The following is a 24,181-nucleotide window of genomic DNA, read 5'->3' as shown; positions in this document are numbered from 1 at the left end:
CGTGTTAACCAGGATGGTCTCGATCTCCCGACCTCGTGATCCGCCCGTCTCGGCCTCCCAAAGTGCTGGGATTACAGGCTTGAGCCACCGCACCCGGCCGAAAGACATTACGGTGGGTGGAGCAAGGTGGCTGAAGGGAGGGCACCATCGATGGTCCCACCCTCTCCTTAGGAACACCAAATTTGATAACTGTCTATACAAAGGGAGCATCTTCATAGGAACCAAAAATCTTGTGAGCACTCACAGTGTCTGATTTTAACTCTATATCACTAAAAGAGGCACTGGAGAGGGTAGGAAAGATGCCACACTGCCTCCATCCCTAGCAGCAGCCACATGGCATGGAGAATCTGTGTACTTGGGAGAGGGAGAGTACAGTAAGTGAGACTTGCATTAAATTCATGGCTGCCCTCTGACAGCAGAAAGCAGTATGCACCTGTCCTCAGCTGTGCCTGCCCATAGAGGGAGCATCTGAACCAGCCCTAGCCAGAGGGAAATATCTTATCCCAGTGATGGAAGATTGAATTCCAGAAAACCTCCCCACCAGGGACTAAAGGACTCTGAAACCCTAAATAAATTTGAAAGGCAGCCTCAGCCACAAGGACTGTAATTCCTAAGCAAGTCCTAGTGCTGAGCTGGGCTGAGAGGCAGTGAACAGGAAGGGTACATGTGACCTACTGAGATACCAGCAAGAAAGGTTAAAGGAGTACTTGCAACACTTCTACCATAACCCCAGGTAGCACAGTTCAGAACTCCAAATGAGACCCTTCCTTCTGTTTAAAGAAAGGAGAGGGGAGATAAATTATTTTGTTTTCATGCTGCTGATAAAGACATACCTGAAACTAAGAACAAAAAGAGGTTTAATTGGATTTACAGTTAGTCCCACATAGCTGGGGAGGCCTCAGAATCACCGCAGGAGGTGAAAGGCACTTCTTTCATGGTGCTGGCAAGAGAAAAATGAGGAAGAAGCAAAAGCAGAAATGCTTGATAAACCCATCAGATCTCATGAGACTTATTCACTATCATGAGAATACCATGGGAAAGACCGACCCCCATGATTCAATTACCGCCCCCTTGGTCCCGCCCATAACATGGGGGAATTCTAAGAGATACAATTCAAGTTGATATTTGGGTGAGGATACAGCCAAACCATATCATTCCGCCCCTGGCCCCTTAAAATCTCATGTCCTCACATTTCAAAACCAATCATGCCTTCTCAACAGTCCCCCAGGCTCACTTCAGCATCAATCCAAAAGTCCACAGTCGAAAGTCTCATCTGAAGCAAGGCAAGTCCCTTCCACCTACGAGCCTGTAAAGTCAACAGCAAGCTAATTACTTCCTAGACACAATGGAGGTACAGGTAGTGGGTAAATACAGCCATTCCAAATGGGAGAAATTGGCCAAAACAAAGGGGCTCCAGGGGCCTATGTAAGTCCAAAATCTAGTGGGGCAGTCAAATGTTTAAGCTCTGAAATGATCTCCTTTGACTCCAGGTCTCACATCCAGGACTTCCGCTGATGCAAAAGGTGGGTTCCCTTGATCTTGGCCAGCTCCACTCCTGTGGCTTTGAAGGGTACAGTCTACCTCCTGGCTGCCTTCATTGGTTGGTATTGAGTGTCTGCAGCTTTTCCAGGTTAATTGTACAAGCTGTCAGTGGATCTACCATTCTGGGGTCTGGAGGATGGTGGCCTTCTTCTCAAATCTCCACTAGGCAGTGCTCCAGTAGGGACTTTGTGTGGGTGCTCCAACCCCACATTTCCCTTCCGCACTGCCCTAGCAAATGTTCTTCATGAGGGCCTCACCCCTGCAGCGAACAATTGCCTGGGCATCCAGGCATTTCCATACATCTTCTGAAATCTAGGTAGAGGTTCCCAAACCTCAATTCTTGACTTCTGTGCACCCTGAGGCTCAACACCACATGGAAGCTGCCAAGGCTTGGGGCTTCCACCCTCTGAAGTCACAGCCTGAGCTCTACGTTGGCTCCTTTAAGCCATGACTGGAGCAGCTGGAACACAGGGCACCAAGTCCCTAGGCTGTACACACCATGGGGACCCTGGGACCCAGCCCATGAAACCACTTTTTCCTCCTGGTCCTCCAGGCTTGTGATGGGATGGGCTGCCATGAGGACCTCTGACATTCCCTGGAGACATTTTCCCCATGGTCTTGGGGATTAACATTAGAATCCTTGCTACTTATGCAAATTTCTGAAGCCAACTTGAATTTCTCCCCAGAAAATAGATTTTTCTTTTCGATCACATTGTCAGGCTGCAAATTTTCTGAACTTTTATGCTGTTTTCCTTTTAAAATGGAATGCTTTTAACAGTACCCAAGTCACCCCTTGAATGCTTTGCTGCTTAGAAATTTCTTCCACCAGATACCTGAAATCATCTCTCCCAAGTTCAAAGTTCTGCAAATCTCTAGGGCAGGGGCAAAATGTTAAAAGTCTCATTGCAAAAACATAACAAGAGTCACCTTTGCTCCAGTTCCCAACAAGTTCCTCATCTCCACCTGAGACCACGTCAGCCTGGATCTTACTGTCCATATCGTTATCAGCATTTTTGGCAAAGCCATTCAACAAGTCTCTAGGAAGCTCCAAACTTTCCCACATTTTCTTGTCTTCTTCTGAGTCCTCCAAACTCTTCCAACCTCTGCTTGTTACCCAGTTCCAAGTTCGCTTCCACATTTTTGAGTATCTTTTCAGCAATGCCCCACTCCTGGTACCAATTTACTGTATTAATTTGTTTTCATGCTGCTGATAAAGACATAGCGAAAACTGAGGGGAAAAAAAAGAGGTTTTATTGGGCTTACAGTTCCACATGGCTGGGGAGGCCTCAGAATCAAGGTGGGAGGCCAAAGGCACTTCTTACATGGCAGTGGTGAGAGAAAAATGAGGAAGTAGCAAAAGCGAAAACCCCTGATAAACCCATCAGATCCTGTAACACTTATTCACTATCACAAGAATAGCATGGGAAACTGACCCCCATGATTCAATTACCTCCCCCTGGGACCCTCCCACAACATGTGGGAGTTCTGGGAGATACATTTCAAGTTGAGATTTGGGTGAGGACACAACCAAACCATACCAGAAGGGTAAACAGGACTTTGTCTTGCATCTTGGATACCAGTTCAGCCACAGTGGATATGGTACCATTCAGGGTCATGAGTCACCCATTCAAGACCCTAGTTCCCAGATGACATTTCTAGACACACCTTGGGCCAGAAGGAAGCCTGCTGCTGAAATGAAGAACCCAGTTCAGGGAAGATTCATCATCTACTGACTAAAGAGCCCTTGAGCCCTGTAAAAGCAGTGACAATATCCAGGTAGTATACCACAGGCCTTGGGTGGGTCTCTGTGACATGCTGGCTTCAAGTGAGAATGAGCATATTCCCAGCTGTGGTGACTACAGTGAGGGACTCCTTCTGCTTGAGAAAAGCAAACAGAAAAGTAAAGGGATTTTGTCTTACACCTTAGGTACCAGGTTGGCAACAAGGCAGTGGAACACCAAGTGTGCTCTTGGGGGCCCTGATTTCAGGACTTGGCTCTCAGACAATATTTATGGATCTGACCTAAGCCAAAGGGTAGCCTACTTTTCTGAAGACTGTACCCCAGGCTTGACAGCATTCACCAGAAGCTGACTGAGGAGCCCTGGGTCCTTAACTGAGCATCGTTAGTAGACTGGCAGTACTTCTCAAGAGCTGGTGGTAGTGGTGGTGGCCATGTGATGAGGCTCCTCTGACTGTGGAAAGGGGAGAGAAGAGTGGAAAGTTCTGTGTCATGTGGTTTGAGGGCTAGCTCAGCTGCAGTAGAATGGAACACCAGGTACATTTCTAGGGTTTTTGATTCTAGTCCTGTCTCTAGGATGGCACCTCTGGATGTGCAGGGGCCTGGGGAAACCCGCTGTCCTGAAAGGCAGAACACAGGCCTGGCTGACTTTGCCATCTGCTTATTGTAGACCCCCAGGTCCTTAAGCAAACATAGGCAGTAGCCAGGGAGTGCCTACAGCAGGGCTTGGGTGAAACCTAGTGCAGTGCTGGCTTCAGGTCTGACCCAGTGCAGTCCTAGCGGTGGTAGCCACAGGGGTGCTGCTCTGGCACTCCACCCCCAGCTCCAGGTGGCTCAGGAGAGAGAGAGAGAGAGAGAGAGAGAGAGAGAGAGAGAGAGAGACTCTGTTTGTTTGGGAGAAAGTAAGGGAAGAGAACAAGAGTACTTCAGAGAATTCTCCCAGATCTGGTCAAAGACCATCAAGGTGTTACGTCTACGAGTCCATAAGAAACAGCATTACTGGGCTTGGGGTGCCCCCAAAAGCAGAAACAGCAACACCCAAGTTTTTTCAAATATCTGGAAAGCCTTCCCAGAACATCTTTCAAACATGAAAGAGAAGAAAAGACGTTCTCAAACAAAATCTGAGGGATTTCATGAATATCAGACCTGTGCTACAAGAAATGCTAAAGCAGTACTTCAATTAGAAAGGAAAGGACATTAATGAGAAGTAATAAATAATCTGAAGTTACAAAAGTCACTGGTAATAGTAAGTACATAGAATGACATGGAATATTATAACACTGTAACTGTGGTGTGTAAACTACTCTTAAGTAGAAAAATAAAATATGAACCAATTGAAAATAATATGTCTAACAAATTTTAAGGCATAAACAATACAATAAGATAGAAATAGAAACAACAATAAGCTAAAATGCAGGGAGATGAAGTTGAGGTGCAGAGTTTATATTAGTTTTCTCTTTGCTTGTTTGTTTATTGATTTATTGACTTACACAAACAGAAGTTGTTATCTACTTAAAACTGTTATTTGATAGTATTTGCAAGCCTCATGGTAACCTCAAATTTAATAACTTATAACACATAAAAAAAAGAAAAGTCAGAAACTAAATTATATTACATGAGAAAATCACCTCAAATGAGAAAGGAAGACAGAAAGGAAAGAAAAAAGAAAGAGAATAAAACAAAACAAGGGGGAAACAAAACAAATGACAAAATGGCAGGAGTAAACCCTTATTTATCAATTATAACATTGAATGGAAATGGACTTATCTCTCCTAGCAAAAGACACAGAGTGGCTGAGTGGATAAGAAAAGTAAGACCCAGTGATAGGTTGTCTACAAGAAACACACTTCACTTATTTCACCTATATCACCTATAAAGACACGCATAGACTAAAATAAAGGGATGGAAAAAGATACTCCATGCCAATGGAAACCAAAAAAGAGCAGGAGTAACTATACTTATATCAAACAAAATAGATTTTAAGACCAAAAGTATAAGACGAGACAAAGAAGGTCACTATATAATGATAAAAGGGTCAATGCAGCAGGACGATATAACAACTGTAAATATATTAAAACACTAGCACACCCATATATATAAAGCAAATATTATTAGAGCTAAACCAAGAGGTAGATCCAAATACAGTAATAACTGGAGACTTCAACACCCCACTTTCAGCAGTGGACAGATCTTCCAGACAGAAAATCAACAAAGAAACATCAGACTTATTCTGCACTCTAGTCCAAATAAATCTAAGAGATATTTAGGAAACATTTCATCATATAGCTGCAGAGTACACATTCTCCTCCTAAACACATGGATCATTCTCAAAGACAGACCATATGTTATCTCACAAAACAAGTCTTAAAACATTTTAAAAAATGAAATGCTATAAAGCATCTTCTCTGACCACAGTGGAACAAAACTAAAAATCAATAACAGGAGGAATTTTGCAATACAAAAACATGAAAATTAAACAATATGCTCCTGAATGTACCATGCATCAATAAAAAAATTAAGAAGGAAAATGAAAAATGTCTTGAAACAAATGATAATGAAAACATGACATATTGGAATTTATGGGATACAGCAAAAGCAGTACTAAGAGGGAAGTTTATCATTATAACATCAACAAAAAAGAAAAACTTCAAATAACTTCAAATAAATATATAATGATTTCAAACAACTCTATAGGGAAAAAATCTAATAATCGGACTTAAAAATGGTCCAAAGAACTGAATGGAAATTTCTCAAAAGGAGACATACAAATAACAAACAGGTATATTAAAAGGTGCTCAACATCATTGATCATCAGACGAATGCAAATCAAAACTACAGAGAAGTTATCTCACCCCAGTAAAAATGGCTTTTATCCAAAAGTCAGCCAATAACAAATGCTAGCAAGGATATGAAGAAAAGGGAACCCTTATAAACTGTTGGTGGGAATGAAAATTAGTACAGCCACTATGGAGAAGAGTTTTGAGGTTCATCAAAAACTAAAAATAGATCTATCATAAGATCCAGTAATCCCACTGCTATGTATATACCCAAAAGAAACGTAATCAGCATATCGAAGAGAATGTGGACTTCCATGTTTATTGCAGCACCATTCACAATAGCCGTGATTTGGAAGCAATCTAACTGTGCATCAGCAGATGAACAGACAAACAAAATGTGATACACACAATGGAGTACTATTCAGCCGTACACAACGGTGAGATCCTGTCATTTCACACAGCATGGATAGAACTGGAAATCGTCATGTTAAGCGAAAAAAGCCAGGTCCAGAAAGACAAACTGCAAATTCTCATTTATTTGTGGAAGCTAAAAATGAAAACAATTGAATCCATGGAGATAAAAGGATGGTTACCAGAGGCTGGGAAGGGTAGTTGGGGGGCCGGGGGAATTAAGACAGTTAATGAGTACAAAAAATAGTTAAAAAGAATAAGACCTAATTTTTGGTAGCACAACAGGGTGACTACAGTCAAAAATAATTTAATTGTGCATTTTACAATAACTGAAAGAGTATAATTGGATTGTCACAAAAAGGACAAATGCTTGAGGGTGTGGATACACCATTTACCCTGATGTGATTACTAGGTATTGCATGCCTGTACCAAAGTATCTCATGTACCTCATACATATACACATACTATATAGCCCCAAAAATTAAAAATAAAAAAAGACATTTTAAAAAAAAGAATCACAAAGACATAACCAGGTTTATTTTTTAAAAAGGTCTATTTGGCCCTTCTCCTGTACTGATTTTCCCACAAGTGGTGGAGGACTAAAGAAAAATCAAATTATTTAACATAACAAATAGGGCCCTCTAGGAGAGAAGCAATCTAAAGGTTGTGTCTCTAACCTGAGGCAGATATTTGAGAGGTTTCTGCCAAATTGAAACCCCACCCTGCTACCTAAGCAATTAACACCTAGGCAATTCACACACAATTTCTGATAAACTACCTCAATTACAATTTTGAGCAGATCACCTCAATATGTGTCAATTCTAGCCCTACAAAAATCCACAGGTGAAAGTTGGCAATCATTCATTGAGGCCTCTGAAATTTCCTTACTTGTGCCAGTATTCCATTTAACTACCAAGTCAGGTGGGACTGATGCCAGCTTATTTGTCATTCAGTGTAAGAGTGAGGATTTTCTCCTGATATAAAATCAAGGGATAGAATCTTAGAATAGGAAGGAATTCGTAAAACTAAGAACTTACTCTTAAGAAACAGATCATGTCCCTTCAAACAGGAGATGTTTTGCTGAGTTTCTTTGCAATTCAACACCCAGATTGGCAGGCTCGCCTGCCTTCTAGTTTGACACAGAACATAGAGGGAGGGATGAGTCAGGAGGCCCTGAGACGCTGAGCAGGCTGGAGGCAAGGGACACATTCTGACCCTTTCTCTCTCCACATAGCTGTCCATTGCCCAAAGGACATGTCCTGCCTGACCCGGGAGTATTTTCCCTCTCTATGATACAAAAGCTTTGGAAATGGCCTTCTTCCAATATCAGGAACAGTTCTTTCCGAGAAAGAGCCCCTTTTACCTAGGAAGAAAAATCTCCTGCCAGGGACACACTTCTGCATATAGAAAACAGCCTGCTCCCCACGGACTTGGCTGCTGTCTTGGTCCATCACCGCCAGTAGGTGGCTGCCTGCCCCTGTTAATGTAATAGGTCCCAAGTGAAATGGAATCTTCCATCTTCCCCTTTTCCTACAGCTACTCTTACATCACTGTAACAGGGGCATTCCCTCATTTTCAGAAATATTCGCCGGAAGAAAAGAAAAAGAACTTCTTATATAACAGTTTCCGGAAAAACTAAAACTTATACTCACGTTTTACTTTTAATTGGTGGCTTTGTACTCTTAAAGGAAACTGATGAAAAAAACCTGCAAGGGAACGGAAGTCGGATGTATGAAGAGGCAGAGCAGGTTAATGAGGAGTGAAGAAGAGAGCACAGTGGAGATTTCTAAAGGAAGACGAAGGAAACTAATGTGATATGGGAGTGAAAATTGGGATCCAGAAAAACAGGGGGGCAAGGGCATGTCAGATATCAGAATCGAAAAATGGGTACTATGTACAGGTCTATTTCACTTCAGTTTAGGAGACTACTTCCCTTCCAGATATTTCTACAAGCTGCATTTTCCTGACTGAATATATAAACCAGATTTTTCTTTCATCTGGAGGGTGACTATTTTTCAGTATTCTCTGGAACACTTCCCAGAATGGCATTACTTAGACTGTCATATTTTTGTAGGTAGTTACTGAGGGGTGGGGGCAGAGTTAGCTCTCTGCTCTGATATTTACATGTGTGCAAAGATAATAAAATGAAGTAATAACTGTATTTTAAGCCTTCAGTGAGAAATACTGACATTTAAGTGTTCTTAAATGTTTGTTCAACATTCACAACTACAAATATTTTCTTCTCTGTATTTATCTATAAAGACTAAAGTTCAGAGAAATTTGGTGAATTTCCTTAGATCACACAGAACTGCTGTCAGAATCTAATGTAGAATCCTACATTACATATTATGGGAAATGTTAAAAGTTTCATATATTAGGCTACTATTGAGTTTTTAAAAAGCTTTGATTCCAAAATTAAACAGATGTCTTCCTGGTCTTCTTTTAATTGTTGCATGCTATCATGTTTTGGGGGGCTAGTTTTTACCTATTTTTTACCTTAGATAGTGGAGAAAACTTCACTGATCCAGTTTTACTCTTCTGTCTTATAAATTGTCCTAAATGTTACATTTATTGCAATTTGGTTATTTGTGCATCCTGAAGAACTTGTGATTTTCATGAAATTACTGTTCTACATAGATGAAATATAAATTTAATCAGGAAGAATACACTGATAATGTAAAACAACAGAAGAATTATTGGCATACCTTTCCCTATTAGGAAATGAAATGAATTTATAACAGTAATACTAAAAACAATGTGATATAGGAGAAAATAAAGTTAGCAAACTTTTAAAGCATATAATTTCACCAAATACATGGTGAAATACATTTGAAATTATATTATCTCTATTAATTATATTTAGGAAAAAGATATAGCTGATGTTAACATGGTGGAAAGAAGTTTTCAATAAATTATTTTAAAATGATAATAAAGGCAGAAATCCAATTGAAAATGTCACACTACAAACACTAATAAAATCTTGATAGAACAGAGAATTGAGAGTGATATTACATTTTAAATAAGAATTCCTGGGGTATAATTTTATGCTCATAATAGCTAAATTTTTTAAATGTTGTTTTTGTTTTTGTTTTTGCTTTTTTTTAATGTACACAAATTTCTAACTTTTTCCTGTGAAACAGGGTATGGCTATAGAGACTTGGATGGCAAATTATGAAATAAAGCCTGGTGTCAGGATTTTCTTACCTAAAACAAAAAAATGCAAGAAAGTTAGGTAAAATGTATAACACATAAACCACCACCAATGAATGGAAGGGAAATAATATTTGAAAAGAATTAAGACATTGATTAGAGAAGCAGAGTGTGATGATAACATTTATGTGTCACCTTGGCTAGGCCAGGGCACCCATGTTTTGGTGAAACATTATTCTAGGTGTTCCTGTGAAGGTATGTTTTAGATCAGATTAATATTTAAATTTTTGAGTAAAGCAGATTATCCTCAATAATGTGGGTGGGCTTCATCCAATCAGTTGAAGGCTTAAAAGAAAATGATTAATTTCCCCAGAAGCAGGGGGAATTCTGCCAGCAGACCACCTATGGGCTCCAACGGCAACTCTTCTCCAGGTCTCCAGCCTGCTGAATTACACTGCAGATTTTGGATCTGCCAAGCTTTCACAATCACGTGAGCAAATTCTTTAAAACAAATCTGTCTCACACACACACGTGCACACACATACACACACACACACACACACACACACACACACAACCTGATGGTTCTGTTTCTCTGGAGAAGCCTGACATACACAGGTCGGGAAGCCAAGCCATGTCCACCTCCTAAATTTCTCCATCCTCCCCTCTAGAGGACAGAAGACTGCAAATGATACAATTTTTGTAATTTGTCTAAGGCCCTGGTCAACTCCCAGTTTGAAAGCAGCAAATCCAGATGTTGAGTGTGTAGCCAGAGGAAAGACTCAAGAGGCCCGTGTGCAGTTTGTAGGCTCTCCCTCCCTGCTACCTCAGCAATTCACACACACTTCCCAGTGAAATCACTCCATGAATATATGGTGTCAATTATAGGAATGCCTCTCAAACTCTACCAAAATTCATACCTTTGAATAAATAGACCTCACTAGCTCTCAGGGAACAGTAATGTTATTCTTTCACATTCCTTAGCTTCCATGGGAATTCTTCCTTTTGCTAACTAGGCAAGGGTTTTACTGTTGAGTGGAAGAATTGTAAAGATCATTATTCAAAGTGACAGTGAGAAAATATTTTAATTTGTTAATGTTTGAACTCTGATATTAGGAATAAATCTGTGAAATTAAGATTGTACTGCTGTTTTAATGCACCATTAAACATGAGGTTTCTGTAAGCAGTATTAAGTTCCAATACAAAATGGCAGCTCTACCTATGCCCTGGAGTCCCAATGTATGAGGATGGGGTGATCCTGGGGAGTAGACTGTTCTGCACAGTAGGGTGTGGGCAGATATTACATCTCTGTGTCCATATCACTGTGAATCCCAAGGAGCCCATGCCTTGACTGCACCTGGAAACTCATTCTCTTTGTAACAGACCAGGGATAAGGAACAAACTTGGACAACACTAGCATCTCTTCTTGCCAAGAAGTAGCTTTTTTGCAGCACAAAGAGAAATCTCCCGAACTGGTAGGAGTTCTCCATAGATCAGAAACCTGCCCTCCAGTCTTGATTGCTGCCCTTGTCACACTTGGTCCCAGGGGACTGTCTTTTTTGTTTAACTTCTGCTTTCTACTTTTACTTTTCTACTCTTTAGGGAAACCATGAAGCCAGAACCACAACAAAACAGAAAACAGCTCTGTGTGAAAGGGCAGGACGATAAAGGGAGTGAATGACCAAGGAAACCCTGGTGATATGAGAGTGCATCCTGGAATGCTGTAAGCCAGGGAAGGAATGTACCAGGTGCCAGAATCAGTCAATATACATCATGTGTCTTCTGCAGTTCAAACTAGATGCTTCTCCTATCTCAGGAAAAGCAGCAGCCACCATTCCCTGACTGCATATAAAGAGGACACATCTTTGAAACGAGGAGTGACAATTTTTCAGCCTCTCTAGAATTCTCATTTTCTCAGTCTCCTTCCATTGGAGGTCAGTTACTGAAATATAGGACATAGTCCCTAAGAATTTTATAGAAAGACAAATATTATCATCTACAACTGTATGAAGAAAAATAGGAAAATACCTACTGTATTTTAACTCCTTATTTGATAGAAGATATTATCATAGGTGCTTTAAAATTCATGTGTTCCTTTAATATTCACAACTATAAAAATATTTTGAAACCATTTTATTTACAAGAAAACTAAGGCTCAAAGAGATTAAGCAAATTGATCAACAATACACTTATATCCAAGCAGAATGAAATTTTGGTGTCAAATTCTTTAATGTAAGTGATGGGTGATTTTGTCAGTTTTGTATTCCAGATTTCTGTTATAATTGCTAAATCTCCTTTTATTCATGAATTATACACAATTATACACAAGTCTTCCTTGTTTTCTGAATATCCATGGTTCATGTATTTTCACTTGGTGTTGACCAGTTTTTTTCTTTACCTTAGGTATTGAGAAAGAAAGTCTCTGATTGTTTCCCACTTTTATTTTGTGAGGGATGTTTGTCAGTCTTTATGTCCATAGTAATTCGGTTCTTTCTGGATTGACAAAGACTACAATATTCATGAAATCAGGAAGAATTACCAAAGTGTAACATAAAAGGTCTTCTTATATCTAGCACTACAAGAAATTAAGATGGATTATAAAGCTGCAGAAGAACTGTACTAAACCAGTGTGGCAACAGTGGAAGTTAACTAACAACAAATAAGGCCAAAACTTCCAGGTGTCATTATATCATCATCATTAATTATTTTGGTGAAGGATTGAATTAGTTATCTCTTACTCCCTAACAAGTTAACAGAAACTAGGCAGCTTACTAACAGTCAAAGTAGTATTAATTAAAACAAGAATAAATTATAATTATAAATAATATACCATGATTTAAAATAATATATTAAATATATTAATATGATTTGCTAGTACATCAGTTATATGAAATCTATCCAGAAAAAAATATTGACAAAGGAAATACTATGCACAGAAAAGGTAACCCACGTTCTTTCTTTCCCCCATCACATCCTATTTTTTCACCCTCTTCAGAGTCACTAACTTCTCTTATTTACACTTCCAGCTGCTACAGTGTGGTTTGTTCTGATTTATTTTACCATAATAACTCTCATAAGCTTGCCAGTGTCATCTGTTTTCCCAAGGTAGTGGACAGTTTCAATGTATACCTTCTGGGACTCTACTGATAACTCTTTTCAGAATATTAATTTTCTTAAACTTTTTTTCCTAGTATTTTCTCCTGTTGTCCTTCTAATGTGTGGCCTTTCCATCTGTTTCTTTGTGGCTCTTTTCTTTCCTTCCTTAACTTTGGAAGGTCCTCAGAATCATGTTTAAGCCATTTTCTCCCTCAACACTCTCTCCCAACATGAGCTCCTCCATTTCAGTTACCGCATATGAACCTCTAGCAATTGCATTCTTTATTAATTGCAAACTCATATATCCAACTGGCAGTGCACAATTGTGCTTAGATGTCTACCAGTTAGCATGTAGAGGATATCTCTGCATTTAGTTTTATTTCCTCACATGCCTTGGTCTACCTTCTGGGGAGATAAATTCATTGGTTCTTTCTTCTCATTATGGCATTAGACATAACTGATATTAAGTATGATTACTGTTTTTAGGTTTCTTTCCCTACAAAAAACAAAGATATGAGAGAGCAGGAATTGTATTTGTTATGTTCACCTGGATATCTTGAGGGCAACATACAACTTAATTTAGACAAAGTTCATTTTTACTTATAATTTGAACGTACTAAGCATGGATAAAGGAATCGTACCATCCATTCTTTAATCAGTTTGCACAATCAGGTTTGGAGTTAAATTTTAAAGAATAAATAAATAAATATAAGAATTTTTCTATAATAAAAATTTAATAAACAAGGCAAAATAATAAATATAAAGAACATATTTTTGTTACACAATTCACAATGTAAAAGTCCACATAATATAATATGAACAAAACTAATTTAAGTCCTATAAATAGTTAACTAAATAAAGATTTAAATAAATAGATGAATAGATCCATCAGCATGGTCATCTGTAAGGGACTAGTGCCCATACAGATGAACAGGATGTTGCTTAACACTCCTGAAAATACTTGACATATTTGATTCAACTCATGGCATGGTTACAGCAGAAACAAGAGTCTTTGAAAGAGCACAACTTTGGAAGTGTGAGCTGCCGTATTAGTCTATAAGAATCATTTCCATGTTGCACCAGGTCTTATTCCTTACTCTTCAATCTTTTTTGCAAGTTGATTGATAAAGAGAAGGATCTCATGATTTCTGCTCTGACAACCTCCCAGGCACAAGGGCTGTATTTCTTCTCTGTCAGATAGAGAGTGATTCTTCGGAAGTATTTCTTCACAGCCAGGATGGAGTCCTCGTACATCAGGTGAGTCTCTGTCACCCCTACTTCCTGCATCACACAGGACTCCAGGTCATTCAGCTGCTGGTCAAGTTCGATGTAGAATTCAACTAGAAGGGTCTCATTGAAAGCAGCAGATGAATTCTTTGTGTTGAAGAGGTTGAAGGTCTGCTGGATTATCTCATGGAGGACAGAGATGGCTTGAGCCTTCTGGAAGTTTTTGTCATCAAACTCCTCCTGGGGTAATTCAAAGTCATGTCTGTCCTTCAGGCAGGAGAAAGGAGAGATTCTTCTCATTTGTGCCAGGAGCACCAAGGGCCTCCTGTAACCCAGGCTGTGGGTCTGAGGCAGATCACAGCCCAGAGAGCTGAATGGCTTGTAGCTGAGCACCACTAGGGCCATCAGTAAATAAAAGGTCAAGGCCATTGTAGATGTTGCGGATGCTGCTGAGCTGGTTCAGATGGATGACCCTTAACTTTGGGCTCCAGGATCTCTGAAGACTTTGGTTTGTACACGGCCTTATATAGGGAACATACTCACTTCCATTTTCTGAACGCTACTGCATTTTTTTTCTACTTCTGTTTTTGCTTTCCTTTATGCACTCTCTACATGGGCTTAAGGAAGTGTTTCTCAACCAGTTTTCTTTTCATTACTGCATTCCCTTTCTCAACCTCCAGAGTCCTGTTTGATAATTTTTTTCTAAGTAAACCCCTCCTGATAATTTAATAACATAGATATATTAAGTGCATATATGGATGTACTGCATTCCTATCCACTTTAAAAAGCAAAGTGGACAGTTTACTTTTTTATGCAATGCAGCATTAAGTACAAATTTTATGTTAAAAGTTAAATATAAAAACTATTGGCATTTAACTTTATAAAAGTTATTTGCTGAGTGACTTCTAGTATATTTACTTATATAAATATTAATGAATCAAGTGAAACATGCAAAGTTATAATATATGAAAATATATAATACCAATATAATAAAAATACTTATATAAAAATATGTAATACCAATAGAATAAAAATACTTAAAAATCTCACAAAACTGCTAAGGGCCTATTTAAAATTAAATTATTCCTATAACATTTAATTTATCATACTTAACTTTTAGTATTGCTTCATATAGAAAATAATTTTTACCTTCACTAACTGCTAGATTTTCATCCAGATATTGTCAACATATTTTTCTTTTCAGCACTTGCTGTAAGTATTGATGTTTGAAAATGTTTTATACAATTTAATAATAAAATAAGAGCATTTGTATAAAAGAGTACAATACACTTGAAAGCACTGAGGATCAAACATAAGCTACATACCCAAGACAGCCAATGGCAGCCTATTCATATGCCAACGGAGACCACATCACATGGTATGACTCTGAGATTGAGCACATAGTGGAGAGAAAGTCCACCAATGACAACCATCTATTTCACATTGGTTTGCAGCATTAATCTCACATACATTTTGTGTATCTTCCATGAACTCACTATCAATCTTTTTCATGTAATACATAAGAAAACCAAGTGAAAGAAAATAAATACTAAAGGATAAGGTTTTGTTAGAGTTCGGCATTGAGGGGCCATAAACGAATATAATATCTACAATATGTTCACACCACAAGAACTAAGGTTTGTACCCTTAGGAGCAATATCATCCCCAATGAGAATACACAATCGAGAAAACATCAATTTAATTTTTCAAAACAATTTTTGCATTAACGTTTAGATTTCCCAAAGAACCTGGGGACATCCCAATTCTAGTTCATTCTTATAAAATAAAAAAAGCCATCTGTTTCCTAAGGTCAGTAATAATATCTAAGTATGATAGAGTAAATGATGTATACAATTGTTCTACATAGCACGCAAGATACCAGATATCTTTCTCATTTCCTTTTTCACAGAAAGCAAAAGTTGTTGCTTTTTTGTATCCCAATAAATGAGAACAAAAAGAAAACAAATGTATATCTAAATGTGATAAAAATGTAAGAATGGAAGTAATATCCCACCGGAGAAAAAAAACTAAAAAAATATAACTTGGATATTCAGCCCAGGTTAGATGGACATTAAGGGGTGGGGAAGAGCAGAAGCAAAATGGTGGGAGAGATGTAGATCAAAGGTAGCAAATGGGCAGGAGCTCAAAGAAAATTAATCATTACTGGTCCAGAGGGGTGTTTTCAGCTTTAGTGAATTCAGCCTTACTAGACTGTTGAGGGTGATGAACCAAACACAAGATATTGTGCACTAGAAAGGCAAATTTGTGAGAGTACAATATTCTCTCTGTAGAATGGACAAATATAATTATCTCAAGTTCTCCACTAGTAGATGGATCAACTCAGAAGATCAATATATCTCATATTATCTGTTGTGATGGTTAACATTGAGTGTTATCTTGATTGAACTGCAGGATGCAAACTGTTGTTCCTAGGTGTGTCTATGAGGGTATTGCCAAAGGAGATTAAAATTTGAGTCAGTGGACTGGGAGAGGCAGACTCACACTCAGTCACTGTGGGCACCATCTAATTAACTGCCAACATGGCTAGAATTAAGCAGGGAGGAGAAGATGGAAGAGGAGACTTGCTGAGTCTTCTGGCCTTCATCTTTCTGATGGATGCTTCCTGACTTTGAAATCAGACTCCAAGTTCTTAAGCTTTTGGACTCTTGGACTTACACCAGTGATTTGGAAGGGGGTCTCAGGCCTTTGGCCACAGACTAAAGGCTGCACTGTCGACTTCTCTACTTGGGAGGTTTTGGGACTCGGACTGATCCACCACTGGCTTCCTTGCTTCTCAACCTGCAGACTGCCTATGGTAGGACTTTACCTTGTGATCGTGTGAGTCAATTCTCCTTAATAAACTCCCTCTTATATATAAATATATCCTATTAGTTCTGTCCCTCTGGAGAACTCTGACTAATATATCTATCTAACAAGAAGCCAGGGAATAGATGATTTCAAAGGAAACTTCTCTTGACTTAATAAAAAGGACAATAATGACAATACTAATAAGAAAAAGTTGCTAAATTTTATTGTATTTCTTATCAATCGGATATTGTTCTTAGCACTTACAAAAACTGTTTTCACTTCATTCAGTGAGATATACCCTCATTTTCATATTTATTGAACATCTACTATATGCCCATTCCTACTTAGTTGCTAGAGATATCAGTGACCAAAGCAGACACTGACAGGTTGTACTATTGTCCCCTTTTACAAAAGGAAAACACAGAAGCACAGGGAGCTATTGAGTTGTGGAGCCACAATTCAAACCCAGAACATCTGACTCTAAATCCTCAGTTCTTACATGCTCCCTGGGAATTATTTCTGGCCACAAGACCCAAAGCTGGTTTCTAGACGCCGGTCAATGTTTTCTTAGTATAGTCCCACATAAAGAAGGTCAAGCTTTTTCTTTTCAGCTCATTCACCCTCTCCTTCACTGAAAAGCCCTATTTGTTTATGCCTGATATGTTACATTATAATAAAGATGGGCCCCAATTTATTTACATGTTATATACTAGTTTTGTTTTCTTGAGAATGTATATTCATAAACTTGAATGTAGTTGCAAAACTCTTTGTTTGCCCTAGTAATATATTCATAAACAACTCTGTAAAACCCTGCATATGTCCATCCTTTTATTCAAATATTCATAAGGCTTTAGATTTCTATCTTAGCACAAGTTTAAGACTAAGTCATGACAAGCTAGAGACATCAGCTAAATCAGAACTAAACCAATGAACTAAGGCTCAGAGTTCAGGGAGATCACATCTAGAAGGGCTCACTAAAAGGATTAAAAGTGGGAATGAAAGGACTTCTGGAGAAATGAGGAGAGTCCAGTGTATTATAGCAAGAGGACTGTGATACCAAAGTCGGAGTCACCTGACTTGCCAGCTGGTTGATGCTTTTTATGTTGCAGGCCCGCAGAGTTTGCTGCTGAGTTAATTTTACCACTTGTTCTGAGAAACTGGGCAATATATGGAGAGAACTAAAGAAAAGGGGTTGGAGGGGGCGGAGCAAGATGGCCGAATAGGAACAGCTCCAGTCTCCAACTCCCAGCGCGAGCGACACAGAAGACCAGTGATTTCTGCATTTTCAACTGAGGTACTGGGTTCATCTGACTGGGGAGTGCCGGATGATCGGTGCTGGTCAGCTGCTGCAGCCCGACCAGCGAGAGCTGAAGCAGGGCGAGGCATTGCCTCACCTGGGAAGCGCAAGGGGGAAGGGAATCCCTTTTCCGAGCCAGGGGAACTGAGACACACAACACCTGGAAAATCGGGTAACTCCCACCCCAATACTGCGCTTTAAGCAAACAGGCACACCAGGAGATCATATCCCACACCTGGCCGGGAGGGTCCCACACCCACGGAGCCTCCCTCATTGCTAGCACAGCAGTCTGTGATCTACCGGCAAGGCAGCAGTGAGGCTGGGGGAGGGGTGCCCGCCATTGCTGAGGCTTAAGTAGGTAAACAAAGCTGCTGGGAAGCTCGAGCTGGGTGGAGCTCACAGCAGCTCAAGGAAACCTGCCTGTCTCTGTAGAATCCACCTCTGGGGACAGGGCAATAACAAACACAGCCGAAACCTCTGCAGACGCAAACGACTCTGTCTGACAGCTTTGAAGAGAGCAGTGGATCTCCCAACATGGAGGTTGAGATCTGAGAAGGGACAGACTCCCTGCTCAAGTGGGTCCCTGACCCCTGAGTAGCCTAACTGGGAGACATCCCCCACTAGGGGCAGTCTGACACCCCACACCTCACAGGGTGGAGTACACCCCTGAGAGGAAGCTTCCAAAGCAAGAATCAGACAGGTACACTCGCTGTTCAGAAATATTCTATCTTCTGCAGCCTCTGCTGCTGATACCCAGGCAAACAAGATCTGGAGTGGACCTCAAGCAATCTCCAACAGACCTACAGCTGAGGGTCCTGACTGTTAGAAGGAAAACTATCAAACAGGAAGGACACCTACACCAAAACCCCATCAGTACATCACCATCATCAAAGACCAGAGGCAGATAAAACCACAAAGATGGGGAAAAAGCAGGGCAGAAAAGCTGGAAATTCAAAAAATAAGAGCGCATCTCCCCCGGCAAAGGAGCACAGCTCATCGCCAGCAACGGATCAAAGCTGGACGGAGAATGACTTTGATGAGATGAGAGAAGAAGGCTTCAGTCCATCAAATTTCTCAGAGCTAAAGGAGGAATTACGTACCCAGCGCAAAGAAACTAAAAATCTTGAAAAAAAAGTGGAAGAATTGATGGCTAGAGTAATTAATGCAGAGAAGGTCATAAACGAATGAAAGAGATGAAAACCATGACACGAGAAATACGTGACAAATGCACAAGCTTCAGTAACCGACTCGATCAACTGGAAGAAAGAGTATCTGCGATTGAAGATCAAATGAATGAAATGAAGTGAGAAGAGAAACCAAAAGAAAAAAGAAGAAAAAGAAATGAACAAAGCCTGCAAGAAGTATGGGATTATGTAAAAAGACCAAATCTACATCTGATTGGGGTGCCTGAAAGTGAGGGGGAAAATGGAACCAAGTTGGAAAACACTCTTCAGGATATCATCCAGGAGAACTTCCCCAACCTAGTAGGGCAGGCCAACATTCAAATCCAGGAAATACAGAGAACGCCACAAAGATACTCCTCGAGAAGAGTAACTCCAAGACACATAATTGCCAGATTCACCAAAGTTGAAATGAAGGAAAAAATCTTAAGGGCAGCCAGAGAGAAAGGTCGGGTTACCCACAAAGGGAAGCCCATCAGACTAACAGCAGATCTCTTGGCAGAAACTCTCCAAGCCAGAAGAGAGTGGGGGCCAATATTCAACATTCTTAAAGAAAAGAATTTTAAACCCAGAATTTCATATCCAGCCAAACTAAGTTTCATAAGTGAAGGAGAAATAAAATCCTTTACAGATAAGCAAATGCTTAGAGATTTTGTCACCACTAGGCCTGCCTTACAAGAGACCCTGAAGGAAGCACTAAACATGGAAAGGAACAACCGGTACCAGCCATTGCAAAAACATGCCAAAATGTAAAGACCATCGAGGCTAGGAAGAAACTGCATCAACTAACGAGCAAAATAACCAGTTAATATCATAATGGCAGGATCAAGTTCACACATAACAATCTTAACCTTAAATGTAAATGGACTAAATGCTCCAATTAAAAGACACAGACTGGCAAACTGGATAAAGAGTCAAGACCCATCAGTCTGCTGTATTCAGGAGACCCATCTCACACGCAGAGACATACATAGGCTCAAAATAAAGGGATGGAGGAAGATTTACCAAGCAAATGGAGAACAAAAAAAGGGGGGGTTGCAATACTAGTCTCTGATAAAACAGACTTTAAACCATCAAAGATCAAAAGAGACAAAGAAGGCCATTACATAATGGTTAAGGGATCAATTCAACAGGAAGAGCTAACTATCCTAAATATATATGCACCCAATACAGGAGCACCCAGATTCATAAAGCAAGTCCTTAGAGACTTACAAAGAGACTTAGACTCCCATACAATAATAATGGGAGACTTCAACACTCCACTGTCAACATTCGACAGATCAACGAGACAGAAAGTTAACAAGGATATCCAGGAATTGAACTCATCTCTGCAGCAAGCAGACCTAATAGACATCTATAGAACTCTCCACCCCAAATCAACAGAATATACATTCTTCTCAGCACCACATCGTACTTACTCCAAAATCGACCACGTAATTGGAAGTAAAGCACTCCTCAGCAAATGTACAAGAACAGAAATTATAACAAACTGTCTCTCAGACCACAGTGCAATCAAACTACAACTCAGGACTAAGAAACTCAATCAAAACCGCTCAACTACATGGAAACTGAACAACCTGCTCCTGAATGACTACTGGGTACATAACGAAATGAAGGCAGAAATAAAGATGTTCTTTGAAACCAATGAGAACAAAGATACAACATACCAGAATCTCTGGGACACATTTAAAGCAGTGTGTAGAGGGAAATTTATAGCACTAAATGCCCAGAAGAGAAAGCAGGAAAGATCTAAAATTGACACTCTAACATCGCAATTAAAAGAACTAGAGAAGCAAGAGCAAACACATTCGAAAGCTAGCAGAAGGCTAGAAATAACTAAGATCAGAGCAGAACTGAAGGAGATAGAGACACAAAAAACTCTCCAAAAAATCAATGAATCCAGGAGTTGGTTTTTTGAAAAGATCAACAAAATTGACAGACCACTAGCAAGACTAATAAAGAAGAAAAGAGAGAAGAATCAAATCGACGCAATTAAAAATGATAAAGGGGATATCACCACCGACCCCACAGAAATACAAACTACCATCAGAGAATACTATAAACACCTCTACGCAAATAAACTGGAAAATCTAGAAGAAATGGATAATTTCCTGGACACTTACACTCTTCCAAGACTAAACCAGGAAGAAGTTGAATCCCTGAATAGACCAATAGCAGGCTCTGAAATTGAGGCAATAATTAATAGCCTACCAACCAAAAAAAGTCCAGGACCAGATGGATTCACAGCTGAATTCTACCAGAGATACAAGGAGGAGTTGGTACCATTCCTTCTGAAACTATTCCAATCAATAGAAAAAGAGGGAATCCTCCCTAACTCATTTTATGAGGCCAACATCATCCTGATACCAAAGCCTGGCAGAGACACAACAAAAAAAGAGAATTTTAGACCAATATCCCTGATGAACATCGATGCAAAAATCCTCAATAAAATACTGGCAAACCGGATTCAGCAACACATCAAAAAGCTTATCCACCATGATCAAGTGGGCTTCATCCCTGGGATGCAAGGCTGGTTCAACATTCGCAAATCAATAAACATAATCCAGCATATAAACAGAACCAAAGACAAGAACCACATGATTATCTCAATAGATGCAGAAAAGGCTTTTGACAAAATTCAACAGCCCTTCATGCTAAAAACGCTCAAGAAATTCGGTATTGATGGAACGTACCTCAAAATAATAAGAGCTATTTATGACAAACCCACAGCCAATATCATACTGAATGGGCAAAAACTGGAAAAATTCCCTTTGAAAACTGGCACAAGACAGGGATGCCCTCTCTCACCACTCCTATTCAACATAGTGTTGGAAGTTCTGGCTAGGGCAATTAGGCAAGAGAAAGAAATCAAGGGTATTCAGTTAGGAAAAGAAGAAGTCAAACTGTCCCTGTTTGCAGATGACATGATTGTATATTTAGAAAACCCCATTGTCTCAGCCCAAAATCTCCTTAAGCTGATAAGCAACTTCAGCAAAGTCTCAGGATACAAAATTAATGTGCAAAAATCACAAGCATTCTTATACACCAGTAACAGACAAACAGAGAGCCAAATCAGGAATGAACTTCCATTCACAATTGCTTCAAAGAGAATAAAATACCTAGGAATCCAACTTACAAGGGATGTAAAGGACCTCTTCAAGGAGAACTACAAACCACTGCTCAGTGAAATAAAAGAGGACACAAACAAATGGAAGAACATACCATGCTCATGGATAGGAAGAATCAATATCGTGAAAATGGCCATACTGCCCAAGGTAATTTATAGATTCAATGCCATCCCCATCAAGCTACCAATGAGTTTCTTCACAGAATTGGAAAAAACTGCTTTAAAGTTCATATGGAACCAAAAAAGAGCCCGCATCTCCAAGACAATCCTAAGTCAAAAGAACAAAGCTGGAGGCATCACGCTACCTGACTTCAAACTATACTACAAGGCTACAGTAACCAAAACAGCATGGTACTGGTACCAAAACAGAGATATAGACCAATGGAACAGAACAGAGTCCTCAGAAATAATACCACACATCTACAGCCATCTGATCTTTGACAAACCTGAGAGAAACAAGAAATGGGGAAAGGATTCCCTATTTAATAAATGGTGCTGGGAAAATTGGCTAGCCATAAGTAGAAAGCTGAAACTGGATCCTTTTCTTACTCCTTATACGAAAATTAATTCAAGATGGATTAGAGACTTAAATGTTAGACCTAATACCATAAAAATCCTAGAGGAAAACCTAGGTAGTACCATTCAGGACATAGGCATGGGCAAAGACTTCATGTCTAAAACACCAAAAGCAACGGCAGCAAAAGCCAAAATTGACAAATGGGATCTCATTAAACTAAAGAGCTTCTGCACAGCAAAAGAAACTACCATCAGAGTGAACAGGCAACCTACAGAATGGGAGAAAATTTTTGCAATCTACTCATCTGACAAAGGGCTAATATCCAGAACCTACAAAGAACTCAAACAAATTTACAAGAAAAAAACAAACAACCCCATCAAAAAGTGGGCAAAGGATATGAACAGACATTTCTCAAAAGAAGACATTCATACAGCCAACAGACACATGAAAAAATGCTCATCATCACTGGCCATCAGAGAAATGCAAATCAAAACCACAATGAGATACCATCTCACACCAGTTAGAATGGCGATCATTAAAAAGTCAGGAAACAACAGGTGCTGGAGAGGATGTGGAGAAATAGGAACACTTTTACACTGTTGGTGGGATTGTAAACTAGTTCAACCATTATGGAAAACAGTATGGCGATTCCTCAAGGATCTAGAACTAGATATACCATATGACCCAGCCATCCCATTACTGGGTATATACCCAAAGGATTATAAATTATGCTGCTATAAAGACACATGCACACGTATGTTTATTGCAGCACTATTCACAATAGCAAAGACTTGGAATCAACCCAAATGTCCATCAGTGACAGATTGGATTAAGAAAATGTGGCACATATACACCATGGAATACTATGCAGCCATCAAAAAGGATGAGTTTGTGTCCTTTGTAGGGACATGGATGCAGCTGGAAACCATCATTCTTAGCAAACTATCACAAGAACAGAAAACCAAACACCGCATGTTCTCACTCATAGGTGGGAACTGAACAATGAGATCACTTGGACTCAGGAAGGGGAACATCACACACAGGGGCCTATCATGGGGAGGTGGGAGGTGGGAGGGATTGCATTGGGAGTTATACCTGATGTAAATGAAGAGTTGATGGGTGCAGCACACCAACATGGCACAAGTATACATATGTAACAAACCTGCACGTTATGCACATGTACCCTACAACCTAAAGTATAATAATAATAAATAAATTAAAAAAAAAAAAAAAAGAAAAGGGGTTGGAAAAAAAAATGTGTTTGCATAGGTGGAAAGATGTTTGCTAAAAATGGGCATAGAATTGGAGCA

At 39.6% G+C, this 24,181-nt stretch overlaps 1 protein-coding gene across 1 annotated transcript; it reads right to left on the bottom strand.

Moving 5' to 3' along the window:
• Window positions 1–13,353: 13,353 nt before the first annotated feature.
• On the bottom strand, window positions 13,354–14,429 carry LOC105498422 (interferon alpha-8). Its single transcript, XM_011770492.3, has one exon. The coding sequence runs from the start codon at window positions 14,368–14,370 to the stop codon at window positions 13,801–13,803; it is 570 nt and encodes a 189-aa protein (XP_011768794.2). The 5' UTR covers window positions 14,371–14,429; the 3' UTR covers window positions 13,354–13,800.
• Window positions 14,430–24,181: the final 9,752 nt, after the last annotated feature.

Source organism: Macaca nemestrina, chromosome 14 (assembly GCF_043159975.1).
Source record: "Macaca nemestrina isolate mMacNem1 chromosome 14, mMacNem.hap1, whole genome shotgun sequence".
NCBI lineage: Eukaryota > Metazoa > Chordata > Mammalia > Primates > Cercopithecidae > Macaca > Macaca nemestrina.
This window is presented reverse-complemented; position numbering and strand designations above follow the sequence as displayed.

Coding starts and splice junctions, on each gene's coding strand:
- LOC105498422 (XM_011770492.3), bottom strand. CDS start 14,370: ATGGCCTTGACCTTTTATTTACTGATGGCCCTAGTGGTGCTCAGCTAC.